General features: G+C 38.0%; 1 protein-coding gene across 2 annotated transcripts in view; it reads left to right on the forward strand.

Annotated features, from left to right (window-relative positions):
* Positions 1-16,609, forward strand: part of MCTP1 (multiple C2 and transmembrane domain containing 1) — a 417,042-nt gene that overhangs the window by 241,711 nt on the left and 158,722 nt on the right. For both annotated transcript variants that reach the window (XM_019516879.1, XM_019516880.1), the window contains 4 exons: positions 1,487-1,589; positions 1,915-2,016; positions 2,373-2,447; positions 5,670-5,789. In XM_019516879.1, coding sequence (XP_019372424.1) covers positions 1,487-1,589; positions 1,915-2,016; positions 2,373-2,447; positions 5,670-5,789 — 400 coding nt within the window. The remainder of the gene's footprint in view (positions 1-1,486; positions 1,590-1,914; positions 2,017-2,372; positions 2,448-5,669; positions 5,790-16,609) is intronic.

Here is a 16,609-nt window from a genome sequence, read left to right on the forward strand (position 1 = left end):
ATATATATAAAATTGAGTCTCCCTGATTGCAGTATGATACTGATGAGGAGAAAATTGATCAACTTCAGATTTCTTTGCTGCTGATATCTACAATCAGCTCACAAACCTAATAGAAGCTTAAGCTTTCTGTGAGTTTCACTTTGGCAAAAATGAGAATATTAAGTATTGTGTTTGGTCTCAGAATGACCTTTGAGTCAATTTTTTCTATCTTTCTAAGAAATTGTATGTCCTATATTTTGCCACCTATACTATAGAATCTATGCAGCATAACTCTCGTTCCTCTGAGATGGGGCCTCAGTAATTCATTCAGAACAAAAGAAAAATCCTGCAGCAATTGTAATTCTCATTAGCTTTCTCACATAGTTCTCATTTATGTATCTGCAAAAACATGCTAAATTCTTCATTAATTTATTGTTAATTATCTGCTAGGAGAATCAGTGACTAATCAGGCTGTGTTACTTGACCAGGGTCTCTGAATAAAGGCTCACATATTTTTGTAAGGAACAAAAGACTTATCAGGAAGAAAATAGAAAAAATTAGTAAGATCTTCAAGGGAAGGTTTTACCCCTTGCAGTATGTATATGCATGTGTTAATTGTTTTGGTTATTCTTAAATTGGTTAATGGATTTTGTCCTAAAATTCAACTTCACATATATCTATGTTTTAGTCAAGTGCTATTGTTTTCCTTTAATTCATGTTTTCTCAGCAAGGAATTTGATCAAATAATAAGTGTGGTCAAATGATTTTTGTTTCTTTCCCCTTAATCAAATAAATAAATAAATAAACATTTAAATAAATAAATAAATATAAATAAATATATAAATAACTATCACATAAGATTTTACAATATATAACGTCACTTGCTATGCACAGTGATGAACTGTTTAATATTTAAGAGTAGGTGAAAAACGTAATAAGGTTTGTACATCTCTTTCTAAATTCATTTTTAGTGTGGCTATTGAATATTTTAGATTAAGCTACAGTTTTGGAAGCAGGGAGCTCATTCTGACCCTAAGGACATAGTCAGCTAGTTCATTTTTATTTTTATTTAGAGGGCTACAGATATCAAAGCATGTGGTATTTGAAATTACCACAAGGACAGTGGAATTTTCAGGTGTGGACTTCTATGGCTATCAAACCTGATGTCTCCTTCTGTAAATCCCTCAGTACTCCTTACCACTGGCTTTCATTGCAACTTGTGCAGCACCTACACCAGGTACAAGGTTTAAAGGAAGACTCTTTTAAAAAATTTACAGTAGTGTAAGGTGCTGCAGATACTACAACTGCAGTGTTGCCTCTGAAGTAACCAATCTCTGCTTTTGGTTGTATTTAATGACATCTTATTTACCTTAGTTTGTTTCCTGTTAGGCTTTCTAAAATACACAAATATCTGCTTTTTGCTAACTTTTTATGCTTTTGTCCTTGTAACCATTGATGTAGGTGACTTTTTTTTCTTCCTCTGTGTGTATTTTTTTTCCCTCTGTAGCAATATTAAAGATATCCACTCAGTTCTGGAAGTGACAGTTTATGATGAAGATCGAGATCGGAGTGCTGACTTTCTGGGCAAAGTTGCTATACCATTGCTGTCTGTAAGTTTCATTCACCTGACATACTGCTCTGTATTTCTCTTGCTCAAGGAAAAAAAAATCTCAGCTCTTTGTCTGTCATTTTTCAACCAAGGTCTGTAATAAGAACACTAAAATTTTAACATACTCAATTCACGGCCATGTTGAATCCCATGATAGTTAATTTTTCCTGACAGACTTGGTCCTGGTAATGAACAGGTACTTGTCAGAATTGCCACAGTTGTTTTGGGTTCTCTGTCAGTTTCAGCAGCTGGGGGTCAAAGGTCACTGAGGGAGTGTATTCAGTGGAGACCGTGAGACAGACGGCTGTCATGTCCTTTTCCCGCAGATTCAAAATGGTGAACAGAAAGCCTACGTCTTGAAAAACAAGCAGCTGACAGGGCCAACAAAGGGGGTCATCTATCTTGAAATAGATGTGATTTTTAATGCTGTAAGTCTTAACTTTAGCTTTTTTGTACTGCTAAAGAGTTCAGTTTCATGAAAGCTTTTGTTCCTGATTTGTAGAGAATTTCTGTCATTCCTCATTTTCTCTAAACCTTGATGTATACTACAGAATGCTCTTCTGCCACTGCCTGGCACACCCACTCTTTTTGTTACTGTGCTGCTGCTGCTGCTGCTTCTAGTGCTGCTAATGTAAGAAATAGAAGCTTGTGCCTGTATATACATTTATATTTTGTGGGCTTGGCAGCCATGACTTTGGAACTTTATAATTATTGCAAATTGAAGTGTGTGTCATTACTAAGTATGAAATAAGCCCATAATATTGACACATATTTTGGTGTATAGGTGAAAGCCAGCATACGAACATTAATGCCCAAAGAACAGAAGTACATTGAAGAGGAAAACAGACTGTCTAAACAGGTAAAAAGTATGAAAAGAGTAATCTGTTTGGAAAGGCTTAAGGATCAGGTGTAAGCTGCTAAATATCTCCTATCAAACTGCTATGTGTGGAAAGAATTACATGTCCATTTTCTGTTAGCAAAAATGAATTCTGAGATGTAAGAATGGTCATGAACAATATACTTTTTTTATTGTATCTATTCATTCTATACTGCAGTTTGATTTTTCATGAAATGTCTGAATGAGAACACAGTTGAAATAATTGGCGTGTCCACACGTATCAGGTTATATACCACAGGTGGATGTAAACTAAGTCTAGCATAAATTTTTGCTCTTGACCTTCACTTGAAAGAACTCCATTTTGTTGAGGTTAGGAGCATAGTATCAACAGTCAGTTAGATTTTAAGTGTGTTATATGGTATTTAGAGACAAGTGAAACAAAATAGTTTATGACTTTTCAGTGCTATTTAGTTGTTATAGAAACAGACTATTATAATTGCTTTAAAAATGCATCTTGTGATATTTCCAGTTAATTTACATTTGGTAGAATTCTTTGCAAACCATAGTTCTGTATTTTAGTTCTTGGGAGTTGAGTTGAGTTGTGGGAAGTTGCTTTTTTGTTGTGCATGGTAGGAAAGGCAAAGTTTTTAAAGTGTTTTTTTTGTAGGAGCATATTGAGTTCAACTACTAATGAACCTTCATAAACCTTAATGTGATTTACATTATCTACCACATGAACCAAGTATCCATTGTCCATTGTATTTCACAGAAGAGATTGCAAAAGGGCAAAATGCTATCTTTCTTCACTATTGTAGGGAAAGCAGTTTCTAGAGCTGCATTTTTTCACCATTATTACAGCAAACAAACAAGAAGGCCTTTTATTCAAGACTTGCTGTTCTCCCTACTTTCATAACAGAAAATGATTGTTATTATACTTGCTTGCAGATGGCAAAGGCAATAACTTTAAATACCCTCTTTTGGTTTTAGAATATTTGCTTACAGTACAGCCTATAAAAGAAAAAACCTATTTAAAAATTAAAAAGAGAGAACTTCATTAATGATTGCTGTAGTAACATTTTAAAATATCCCTGTTACCTGGTAATTGGTGGGTTCTTCTTTAAAAGTAAAGTGTTAATCCAATACTCAAATTAATTATGATGGCTACCTTAAGATAATAATGATGCCTAATATATCAGTAATTTAAAGTTTTCTCCCTGAATTGAAATCTTTTCCTCCCTGTAACTCAGTTTGTACAAATAAATATAAAGAATTCTTCTTGTTAAGATTATAGCATTAAACCTTTAGAACTAATGGTAACTGAAAAGACCACTATCACAGTGTATAGCCAACAGGGAAAAAATAGATATATGAAGTATCTTGGTTTGTTTAGAGCAATAATTTGGTATTATTTGCAGATAATATCTCACAACACACATTTACAAGCAAAGGCCAAGATTTTCAAACTGTTGAAGTCAGAGAGATACTGAATGTTAGTCATCCCTGACAAATCACACCATTTAGCTAAATTTTGATGGCTGAGCCTAAATGTAGGTACACACTACTGAAAGCCTTGGTCATAGAATTTAATAAAATTCCAAAAGCTCAATAACTAAGTGATACATAAATCCTTGTGCATAATTTTTTTCATATTTGAATACTCACCGTGAATTAGGATAAATGCAACAGTTTGTATATATTTCAGACTTATAAACAGTAGAATTAAATTTAGCATGTGATAAACTGTCTTGTGTATTCCTTTGCCCCTCCAATTTTCCAATACATAGTAGTATTCTAAACCTACATCTAAACAATTTGGCAGATTTAACATGTCTATTGAATCACCATTGAATCACCCTGCATTGAATCACCCTGGGGAACATCACCATAAAAAGCCCACACTGCCCACCCACTTTTCTCCACATCCTAAGCGTTAACAGGATGTAATTTAGCTACTGTTAGAGCAGTGGTGGGCATGCCCAGTGCTGCTGTTATAGCATGACTGACACTGAGAATCTGGGTATGCTGTGGGCAGGGCATATGCCAGACAGCAGCTATGTGACATTCTTTTGGCACTTAAGCTAGGCACAAACATTCAAAAAGCCTGAGCCTGAATTGATTCAGTCTTTGCAGGTTAGTCTAACCTGGCTTGGCTGAACCAGTTTGCAAGTGCACAGACATTCCCTCTGGACTGAGGAAATGCAGGCATATGTCTGCAGTGGCTCAGGCTAGAAGCCGGGGGGTGCTAGAGAACCCTCCCTTCCCTTCTATAGTGCTGAGCTGAGGGGCGGCATGGCCAGGTCTTGGCAAGATACTCTGATTAGGTAGGGGCCCCCCACCCTCGCTGCTCCTGACCAGGGAGGGAGCCAGAGGCAGTTGATAACACAGCATTTAGCACCCCATCAAGAAATAAAAAGCCTCTTTCATTAGTTCAAGCTCTTCTTAAACAACTTTTTCCAAGGAAGGAACGGAGGGACTTTACCAACGGACCTGTTGATTAGCTCCAAAAATCCCTAAGCAGACAGTATCCTGTCAGCTTTTGTTCTGTCTGCGTTACACAGACACTTCTCGGCATTAGCTAGCATACCACACGCTCGGTAGGGTCTGTGCTGTGAGAAAAGGGAGGGGGGAATCCCTACTTGAGCAGGGAGTGCTCAAATAGGGATTCCCTACTTGAGAATAGGGGGAAGCTAGGCAGACACTACTGTGCCTGCCATCTCTGCCTAAGCTGCACTTAGGGAGCAGAGGGGAGGGGCCAGCCCTGCTCTGTAGCCGAAAGCCCCACCCAGGGCTGCAAAGCATTTGGGGTGCTGGGAGACTCTGGTTTAAGTTAAACCAGGAATGGGTCTGGTACGGACATTGCATAAACCAGTTTACCGAACTCAGTTGAGTCTGCTACTACATTCAACCAAGTTTCTCGAACCAGTTTCAGCCATTTTAAAGCTGGTGTATGTGCACTGAACATCTGTTCTGTTACAGGTTTAAATCAGTTTCTGATCACTTAAACTGGTTTATCTGTATGTCTATCTTTAGCTTTAATGTTTTTAGAGCTGGAGCAAGTGCACAAGGCATATTTTCATGGCCTCGTTCATAATCACAGTCCAACTTGGCATGGAGATGGCCACTCTTTCAGTTTTAATAACTTGTTTTAACCCAAGGGAGTGTGAATATATTCTAAGCAGTCTTGATAGTGTGAAATTGTGTGAGGTCTTGTTTTTCCTGATAATATTTTCATCTTTCCCACAGCTGCTACTAAGAAACTTCATCCGCATGAAGCGTTGTGTCATGGTACTTATAAATGCTGCCTACTATGTAAACAGTTGCTTTGACTGGGATTCACCTCCAAGGAGTCTTGCTGCTTTTGTGGTATGATCATCTTGTAATATTTCTCATCATTTTTGCTCAAAGTGGTTTGTTTGGTTGGGTACAATGTTCCTGTTATCATCCAGTCTTCAAAATGGCTGTATGGCCTTGGCTTTCCTCCAGGCTGAAACTCAACCTATTTTTATATGTACTTTTTATATAAATTCTAAAAACAGAATTAAGTTTAAAAGTTCATGGGTGCAAGAAAGAAAAATTTTGCCTGGTGGATACGTGTATAAATAAGATGGAGCAAAACCAGAATTTGCTAACAATTCATTTTTTCCTTGCACAAGTAGTTCCTTTGACACCAGTATTATCAATTTGCAGGGCTTGGCACAATATCTGTCTTTTTTTTTTCCTCAATTTTTTTTGTACTTTAAAATTAGAGTTGTTTAAAATACAGACCTCTGAGGGAAAAGCCTTTATACAGATGTTTGGTATACATTATTAACATGGCATTCATGTTACGAGGGGAATCAGATCTTTCACTTGCTAAATAAGTATTATATCTGAAAATTTGCTCATAAAAATATGAGCACCCCTAGACCAAAACAGTTACTTCTCAGACCAAATGTAATTGTCTGCTGTAAATATTCTTTTTTCAGTCTCTAAATTCTGGCTCCAGGTTGCATCTTGTGGTCCCATGAAACTCTAATTGCACCCCAAACATTATATTGTTAAGGTTTGCACGCTTGATATCAAATATAGAAAATTTAGAGTTAAAACTCTGTGTCCTCTTAGTAAATTCTGTGCACTTGATGTTGTTGCTTTATAATGACATGAGCTTCAAACCCACAGCCAAATTCGTCACTTGGATTTTGCCAGTTGGACATCCAGATTGTCAGGGTGGGAGGGGATGTACGCACACAACTTTGGGCAGACTCAGAAACTGACTGCTGTATCTCACAAGTGGGAAGAGCTGTCTGGGGTGTCTTGAAGCTGCACTGAATCACTACGCCTAGGCAGGGATCCTTTTGTACTGTGTCTAGCATTTAAAGCAGTTGTCTTCTAACAGGGGGTACTGTACCACTACCTAGCCACCATTGGGAGGCAAATACTTGCCTTGTTGCAGCTTCTGCAAGTGTGAAAGGGTTGTGTATGACACCTCAGTGCACACAGATATGAACATTACACAAAGAATGGGTTTGAACTGTGAACATCTCAGTTTTTGACTAATGCTGTTGTCTACGATACTATATTTATATCTTTTGGGCCTTAATTTAAAAGGGTGATAAACTTCTCTCCCTGTTTCTCAGTTTAGATGATAAAAACTCTGTTATGATAGTGCGTGCTTCTCTGTAAGGTCACATTTTCACATTAGCACTGCTATTCAGATCAGTAAATGTTCAGCTGTCCAATTCTCCTTTCACTGGGGGGATGGAAATCCTTTTAATGTCAATAGGATATGGGGAAATGTATGGCAAGCATGGTCGTTTCTATCTTGTGGTCCACTGCTGTCACCATGAAGAAAGTTGTGTCACCATTTATCTTAATAGAACATGACCAGAAGCCATCTTAACAAGCAGTTCCAAATAGATAAATGCAGACCTTTTATTTTGGTGCCATAGCAAATATTCTTTTTACACTAGTTATAGTACATTGTAGTAGAAACATTTCTGCTTATAGAAAAATATACTTGTTTTTCTTCCCCCACATAACAGACCATATTTTTTTGTAACAGTTACTTTAAGAACTGGCATTGATATACTGCATCTATTTCAGTACTGTATCTTTAAAACTATTTCAGTCCTGCCCTACATCATAGGGTTCTACTTATGGTTACTATTTTCAAGTCTCTCTTTTCAAAGAGCGTGTCTAAACAGGTATTTTTAAGACTTTTTTTTTCTGCTTCCTGTGTTGTAAAAAATGTACATAACTCTACCTCTCGTTAAATAGACATTTGTTACTTAACAATAGCTATGAGAATTTAGCAAGGAATTTAACAAGGATCAGTGGAGGTTGTGATTCAGAGTTGTAGCTGGAATTTCATAGCTTCCCCACATCCCTGTAAAATTCAACACTGTCTTGTGGAAGTGTGGTTATGGGTAGATGTAAGACTAAATCATTTTAAAAGGTGGGGGAGGATGGTGAATCTACTGACTGGCAGCAAGTGTCAACTGGTCCTCCACAGCAGTTTTGTCTGCCCATTCGTATACCATTGTACTGAAGTTAATTTGCTGTACCTTTAAACTTAAATGAAGCAGACTTAGGAGCCCAATGCTGAGCTGGGCCAGATGAAATGCCTAAAGGGTCATTCTGGTGGTCTCAGGGCAACCCCTAAATTTATAACAATATTGAAGGCATGGCAAGTGATAGTGATGGAGGTGACTGATGGAGTGTCCAGAATGCCTAATAATCTCAGTGAGATGCTAGATTGCACAAAGCACCAAAGGGAAACAGAAGCCTGTTACACATACCACTAAACAACATTTTATAAATTAACTTTAAAATTAACCATTCAGTCTCCTAAAAAGACTGGAAGACATAGGCTTCTAGATTAAGCCATGTTTGATATACAGTAGTAAAATAAGGGTTTCAGGAAGTTTTACAAAATGAAAAACTGATTTTTTTCCCAAATCATCAAAATCCTTGAATAGTTTGTTTGACTGATCAAAATTTATGATAAATCCCAAATTCCCCTTCTTCCTGTCTCGCTCCAGTCCCTCCTTCTAGATATGCTCACATGCACATGATGATAGAATACTGTAGAAAAGAAAATTCTAAAATCAATGAAGAAAGGAATACAAGGGAGTCACAACTTCAGGTGTGATGAGATAATCTTTCCATATCAGACGATCTACACACTACTGAAAAAAAACTTTATAATGAAAACACAAACAGACCTTTTAAATTTATATGGTAATGCTATTTTAAGTTAGTTATTTACTCAAGGTTTCTTATACATTCAAATGTTCACTGATGCTCTTTTCAAAGTTAGTAGGTTTAGTGGTACAGTTTTTGACTTTGGGAATCATAGCAGTCATCTTAGGCTATGCCTCTGCAGTAAACTTGCCATCCTTATCACACTGTGCTGCTCCAGGTGAGTTTCCTCCTTCTGTGTAGCACTTGGGACAGCTAATTAGTCCATTTGGGCTCATTAGCTCACCGTGGTACATATGTAGTTGTAGCTATACAGCTTGTTTTTTAAGAAGTTCACCCAGAGCAACACAGCATTCTTCAGAACTTCCTCAATGTGATGTTGAGTTTACCAGATAAACCTACCCCAGGCTATGCCTACATGGGGCCCATTTACATGTACATGAATGTGCCATTGTTACTGTGCATTAAGTTTAGTACCTCTAATATAACTACCTAAATGCACAGTAGCCGGCACTACTGCACAGTAGCAAAGGCACATGGTCTTTTCATGATGCTTAATGCTCAGTAGACTAATTCTATGGTGCATTAACCTACTGCACATTAAGCATCTTATGGAGATGTGCCTATAGAGACTAGAAACTTTAAAGTATTTCAGAATGATTTTGTCCCAGAACTGGGTTGCCTGTTGAACTTCAAAGTCCAGTGAAATGCTAAAAAATTGTCGACCTGGGGTTCCAGTTTATTTTTTCTCATGGATTTCCAGACCTTCTGGAAGTCAAGCGTGGGGACTTTCTAGCTTATACATCACCTGTACAAAAAAACTCTATAAGTCTGTTGCACTTTCAAAATACCATGATCTTCAAAGGGAATTTTCCATGAATAACGCCTTCAGTATCTGCTCAATTTTTACTTTATTTTTTTTACTGTGGCTCAATAAATCACAGTAAATATAAAAGTTTGAGAAGCATCATATTATTACTACATAAATACATTTTTTGAATGAAAGCTTTTATATTATTGTGTCATTTACTTTAGTAGGATATTCTCAAGAAAATCCTGCTTCTGCGTTAGCAGTTCATGAAACATAAATTATATGATCAGAATGACCTGACTTTGAATCTAAAATATCAGTAGAATTGCTATGCTGACAATATCTTTTTGTCAAAATATCTTCCTCGTATATTTTCTTGGCCAACTGTTAAATAAAAGAAATAAATAGCAACAATATCAAATTAATATCAAAATTGTAAAACAGCCCTATTAAATCTTCAGTGGCTCTATTTTGCCAGGATATTGGTCACAGATAGAAAATGTGATTTTTTTTAATAGTTATGATACTCTAACACCTAGGCAAAAAAGAAATAAGTATAATACAAAGGGGGAGCCTTCACTTTAAATATGATGGCTTTCCTTTAGGCAAGAAAAATACTTAACATTATCTCAACATATTTTTCTTCTAAATATTAATTAATCAATAATTAGTATGGTATTTAAGTACATAAATTTGTACTGTTATATAATATGCACAAGCGGCAAGGTTTCTTTTTGGACTCATCTTCTGTAGGCACTGAAACGTCTACTAAATTGAGCCTAATTTCCATCAGACTCTTGACCAGACATTTGTGTTCTTGTGGATGTCAGTGGGTGCAGCATAGGGGGAAAAAGTGTATACTCTCTCTTTCCAGTACTGTCATTTCTCACTGTAATGAGTGCAAAAATAATTGGACAACTGAGCTATCAGTAAAAGGACACACTTCAACGTGAGTCAATGAATTATTTTACAGGACAAACTTTAATCTTTAAATGTGATTGTAGATAATTTGTGCTACCATCTGTCCATTTGGAATTCTTTTAGCCTTTTCAGTCGTTATATAGTAAGTGTTGCCGTGTTTAACATTAACATTTGATATTTTACACATTTAATTTCTGTACTGCTGCATGGTCCTTGGGGAGCTGCGCTCTAGTGCTACATGAGAGAGACAAAGTATTGATCAGTTAACATTTCAGCTACATTTATGTATGTCGCAAAATTAATGAAAATGCCAGACAAAAATGTCAGAGTGCACAAAAAGGTAGAATTTAAATTTGGTAGTTTAATGAAAAGTTTAAGATGTGCATTATCAAAAATGTCCCTTTGCCTTTAAAGTACAATTCATAACAGAATAACTAAAGGAACCACATATTTTACTTAGAGGAACATTGAACACGAAACATGGATGAATGTCTAATCTTCAAAGTATTTGGTGTCCCAAAATGGCCTCAATAAAGCACTTTAATTGCCAGTTTGAATGTATAACTGTTAGTCATAAAATAAACTTGTTTCCTTTCTCATTTGGAAGAAGGGCAGTGCCACTGCACCACCAACCCCCATACTTCCCAGTACACCATCAAAAGAAAGCTTTCTATGCACATATCCTTCTCCTTATTCTTCCTCTTCACACTGTTTATATGTGAGAGAGGAAATTTTTCTTTTATAGACTTCTAAATAGTAATTAAATGAGTCAGTTCCACTAGGTCATTATTCAGATGTAACTCACCTTTGCTTAATTTTCCAGTAGAAATGGCACAGTGACATCTTTAGAGAAGGCCTTTTAATCCTCTTGGATGCCAGCAATTTTTGGAAGTGATAGGATACTAAAGAAAAGATATTAAAAGAAAGAGAGGAAAAGTAGAGCTGGGATTTAGATATCACAGGCAATGAAAAATTAGAAGAAAATATGTCATCTCAGTTGACATGCAAGTTGGTTGAGCCCCTCTCTCCCCTGCCCCTCCAAAAGAGAAAAATGCCCCGTACAGTATTTTAAGTGGATGGTTTTGTAAAAGAAAAAGGAAAGAGAGTGGTTTGCCTTGGTATCAGTAGAGACATGACATGGTCTGTGGAATTAGCTTATGTTCTTCTCTGTCGCTTCCACTTTATAAGTGTAGCCTAGTCAGAAGGCTGTGGCTGTATTTAGGCTCTGTTGATATTTCTAGTATTATCTTATTTTTGCAAGCCTAATACAGAAACATCTTCAACTCATTTTTTCTAAATCCGAGTACATAAATCTTTGAGGTCAGTTATACATTATTTGTGGAAAAAATATTCCTGGTTTGACACGCTGAGGTAAAGATTTTCCAAACAGTTCTGAAGATTAGCTTTTCCCTTACCAATCTGCTGTCCAAAAACAGACTGAAGGGAAACAGGGTCAAGATTGTGAATAATACAACCTTCACTAACCTAAGTAACTGCACATTTTTTCCTGTTGCTGACTGAGCTTTCAGCCTTGGTCTGCAAAAGCTAAAGGACGTGACAGTGACAAAGCCGGATGCTGGACGTATTTATTGTGGCGCATACACACATGTCCAGCAGTCTCAGCTCTGTCAATTTCATTCTTGCCACCAGCAAAGAAAATGTAACATACTAGACTGTTGCTCCTGCCTCTTCACTAAAGCAAGGCAGCTAAATCCTGTCCCTGATTTTAGAGCTTAAGAGGATCCAACAGAAGTGCTATGTTACTGCTGCAGAAATCGAGGCAGCATGTTAGAGGTGTGTATAGTGCTTACCTTTACATTGGCCTAGGTGCCGAGGAGTGGAGTGAGTGAGGAACAGAGACCGGACTACTGCCATCTGTCAGTCATTCTCATCACTAGAGTACCAGCATCCCGGCTGAAGTAGAAATTGCAACCTTGAGGGATGTTTCTGCTGCCATTCCTTGACTAGAAGAAATTCCTTCACTCCAGGCTATGGTGGATATTCCCAGCTCATAGCCTGTCCAGTCCAGCGTACACTAACCTCTACCACATTACACATCTGTATGCTTCTAGTCCAAGCATAGTCAGTACAGCATTTCTGATCTTAAATCTACTGAGTAATATTTTATTTTCTATTTCTTAATATTGTACTGATTTCATTCCCTACAGAAAAAGGAATCGTTGGGGGGGGGCGGGGCAGGGGATGCACTAATTGTGTATCTATATTCTCCCCAATTGGGAGCACATCAAAATGCTTAACCTCACAATGCTTCGGTGATGGAGGAAAATAATATTCCCATTTTACAAGTTGGGAGGTACTGAGAGACTTGTGTAGCATCATGTAGGAAGTCTCTGGTAGAACGGCAACTGGAACATAAATCTCCTAATTCTAGGTTATTGCCCTTTTTCTCTGTGCTACTCTTTCTGCTAATTGGAAACTTAGCAACTTACCATGAACCTTGGTTCTGGCCTGGACTTGCTGTATAGACTTTGGCAAGTCACACAAACTGCCTTTCTCAGTTTACATGTGGGGGGTAATAATATTTTACAGCTCTGTGAGGCAGAGTTGTGTAGAGCTTAGTTATATCCACAAGATTCTTACATAACAATTGAAGATATTGTACAGTCCATACATACACTTAAATTTAAGGGAGCTTCCAACAAATAATGCAAGACAAAACTGGTAGTGGTAATGACAGAATTTCAGTGGTGGGATACAGAAGCTACAGTATGTGAACACTATGGGAAGCATTAAGAATTCGGAGTATGCAGAGTTTTCTTGGTTTTAAAACCTTTAGTGCTATTTTAACATTATTTTTGCGCATAAATAATATCTTATATAAGTATAGTATCATAGGTTTGTAAAGTGAATTTACTTCTCAGACAGAATACCTTGGAAACAAATAGGGCTAGATCCTTAACTGAATCAAAGCTATATTCAGTGTATAGCATGAGAATGGGCTTCAGCCCATTGTTTATACCACCAGTCTTCTTTCCTGATTTTGAAGGTGACTGAGGGCTGTTCCTTTCTCCATGTTACTTAGAACTTCTTTAAAACAATACCTGGTGGCAACAGCCCAAGGGGACGAGTCTTCTATAGTAGAGATTGCTGCACTACATCAGGGCTTTAGCTGTGCCCCTACTTCTTCCTGGCATGCCTTGAAGCTGAAACTAGTATAGGAGATGTTATTACGGCCAGCTCTGCATCTCCTGAAAATCCCCCTAACCTTTAACTTGTCATTTGGCTGCTTTAGCTGACTAAGTACCTCTACCTCATTCTGAATGACAGCTGCTGATGCATCACAGGATGTCTAAAGCCTACCAGCCTAAACAATATTTACCTACTGCTTGGCATCACTTCACCTGACATAGAAGAGCAATGGCCAGCAGGTTAGAACAATCAAGACAAACTGAAGATGTGAAACACCTGCTATATGACTACCCCACAGTACACAAATGTCTGAAGTCATGCAAGAGATTCCTCACCAGCACCCAACCTCTCAATGCCACATCCAAAGAGACAACTACAGATATAGAATGAGAAGCTAAAGCAAAAAAAGTGGACATTCCAGCAGCCAACTCCTTGCCACCAGGGGGTGACAGACTATGGTAAAGTTGGTGATACCTCAACCACCTACGTACCAGAGTTGGATACTCCAAGAAACTAATGAAGAAGTGGGGTTATACCACAACACCTGCTGCAATGCCTCTGCTTGCAGATACATGTACAATGAAAGATCTCACAAAGTACAATAAGTTAACACAAACATGTGTAACAAAATGGTCAAATATGGTGTAGAGACACAAGAAGAGGAAGAAACTGACTTCTAACCTGCTCTGCACTATAGCAAGAATGAGGTGCTAGAAATTAAGATCCAGCCCAGTGTATCTCTAGGTCTAAAGGGGCCCAGGCAGGAGTACTTGATCCTTTCTCACACTGACCTACCAAATAATTTAAATATCAGTTGAAGAGAGAATTCTAGATTTGAGAGAACAGTTCTGGTAGCAGTGACATTGAATTTTAATAATTGTTGACTGTCATTCTATGGGGAAAGCGTCTTTATAAACGACCATCAATATTTTGCCATCAGGTCCTACCAGTTTCCATTTGACATTCTTTCTAGAAGTGATGGTCATTTCAACAGTCATTATTTCAGATTGCATATGTGGGTGGAATGAAAAATATCTTAAATTGTTCATTTTATTCCAGTTATGAAATTTAAAACAAAATACATTAAACCAGTGGCGGTCAGCCTTTCCGGACCCTCCCTGAATGCCACTCTTATCCTCTGCCCAATCTGCTCCTTCGCTTTCTTCTCCTCTGCTTTCCTGTGTGCCTTGTCTGATTTTTTTTGCTTTGCTTTCTTCTTCCTATCCTATTTGCTGTTGTGTGGCTTGTCTCCTCCCTCATCTGCCATTTGCCACACACCGAGGTTGTCCAAGACACTTGTGGCACTTGCACCACAGTTTGGTCACCTCTGCATTCAATGATGTTACACAGAGTATTTCACTTATTTTTCATTACAGCAACAGTAAGTATTAGAGCAATTTGCATGAGTAGAAGGAGTATTTGTACCATTGATTTATTGGAACTTTCTGTACTTACACAGTACTGTTTTGCTGAAGGGATAGAATTGTATCTTAGGTAGTAAAAATGTACAGTAGTTACAAAACCAGATGTACGTTAATCAGAAAAGGCAAACTAAAGGAAATCAAATACAGAAATTGCCTTTCAAAGCATTGTAAAGTTTTGAAGTTCCAGCATGTCATAAAAGCAAGATGGTCAAAATCAAGGTTACCAACTTTACCAACTAATATACCTCAAGGAATTCTAAATATGCTTATGTCTGCATGGTGTCCCTATATGAGATGGGAGATGATATTTGAGCCACAAAACTTGGCCATGAGGGAAAGAATGAATTCTGTAGAATTCACTCTGAATTTGCAGTTTTATTGGATCCAATATTTCTATTATTGTTTTAATATACTTTTCATATAAATAATATAAATATTTTCTCCTGCTCATCCTGTGGCTTATTATTTGTTTTGACATAAACAACATAAATTGGAATCCAGTACACACAATAAAAATAAAAGAACTTGAATGCTAATCAGAGGGAAGCCCTTTCATCTTTTCTAATCTATGAAATCATGATTGCAGCACATATTATGTGACTAACAGTCATCCTGTTTAATTGCATTTATTTATGTTAATATGTAAAGCCTCAAGAATACATTAGGTCAGGGTTGTCCAACTGGTGGCCTGTGGACCATATGCAACTCTCAAGGGGTTACTCCCTCCACCCTCCTGGCACCTGCTCAGACAGTGTTCCCCCCATTGCTTGGGCTGCAAGAGCAACCAGAGGCTCTGGCTTCTCCTTGCCTCCTCTGGGTTCTGCCTCCTGACCTCACCTTAGGGGGTGGTGCAGTGCAGCAGTGAGGGGAGCTGATGGTGAATGTGGAGCACATGGTGCAGTCTAGTTTGGGGTCAAGGGATACGGACACACAGTGCAGAAGTGGAGAGAGGGATAAATGTACATGGTGCATTGGTGGTGGACACATTGTCAGGTGTGTGGCCTGGGGGGGCTGTGGCTTATTCTGGTATGGCTTCAGGGTGTGCAGCCTCCTGCTGATGCAGCTCATGGGGCATGCAGCCTCTGGCTGCTTGGTAGTTGCACAACCCCACCTTAGATAACTTGTAGCAGTGCTCCTTGAAAATGTGTAATACAGCAAATGTTGCCATTAGGGCTGCACTGATAAAGATTTTCTTGGTCGAAACTAATGATTAACCAACCATATTTGCCAATACCAATCTGATAACTGATATTTAGTAAGGGTGTGCAAAGCAGGCAGTATTCAATTTGGCTCAATTTGGGGGACAGTGATTTGATTCGTTAATTCACATTGCTGTCCCGATTCAATTTGGTTGAATCTGAATGTTCGATTCTGATTCAGAGAATCAGCAATTCAGCCATAGACACAGCTTTATATGTTTTTTCTACATACCTCAAGGTACCAGGTGTAGCTCATGAATGCTGAGATGGCGGGACAGATAGAGCAGCCCATGGGTGATCAGCCCAAGTGCTCCCCCAGACCCAGAAAGTGAAATACTTCTGGTCCACTTCTGGGTCTGGATGGCTTTTCCTTTTTTGAAATGGCTTGTTTCTTCTTGCTACAAAATTTTCCCCATAACTTTTGACTCTTTTGATTTCCTCTCCTGCATAAATCTGACTTCTCCTGACAATGTTTTGTTTTATTTGAATTGGAGAAAG

The sequence above is a fragment of the Gavialis gangeticus genome, unplaced genomic scaffold (assembly GCF_001723915.1).
Source record: "Gavialis gangeticus isolate Ggan-Ray unplaced genomic scaffold, GavGan_comp1, whole genome shotgun sequence".
In the NCBI taxonomy this organism is placed as follows: domain Eukaryota; kingdom Metazoa; phylum Chordata; order Crocodylia; family Gavialidae; genus Gavialis; species Gavialis gangeticus.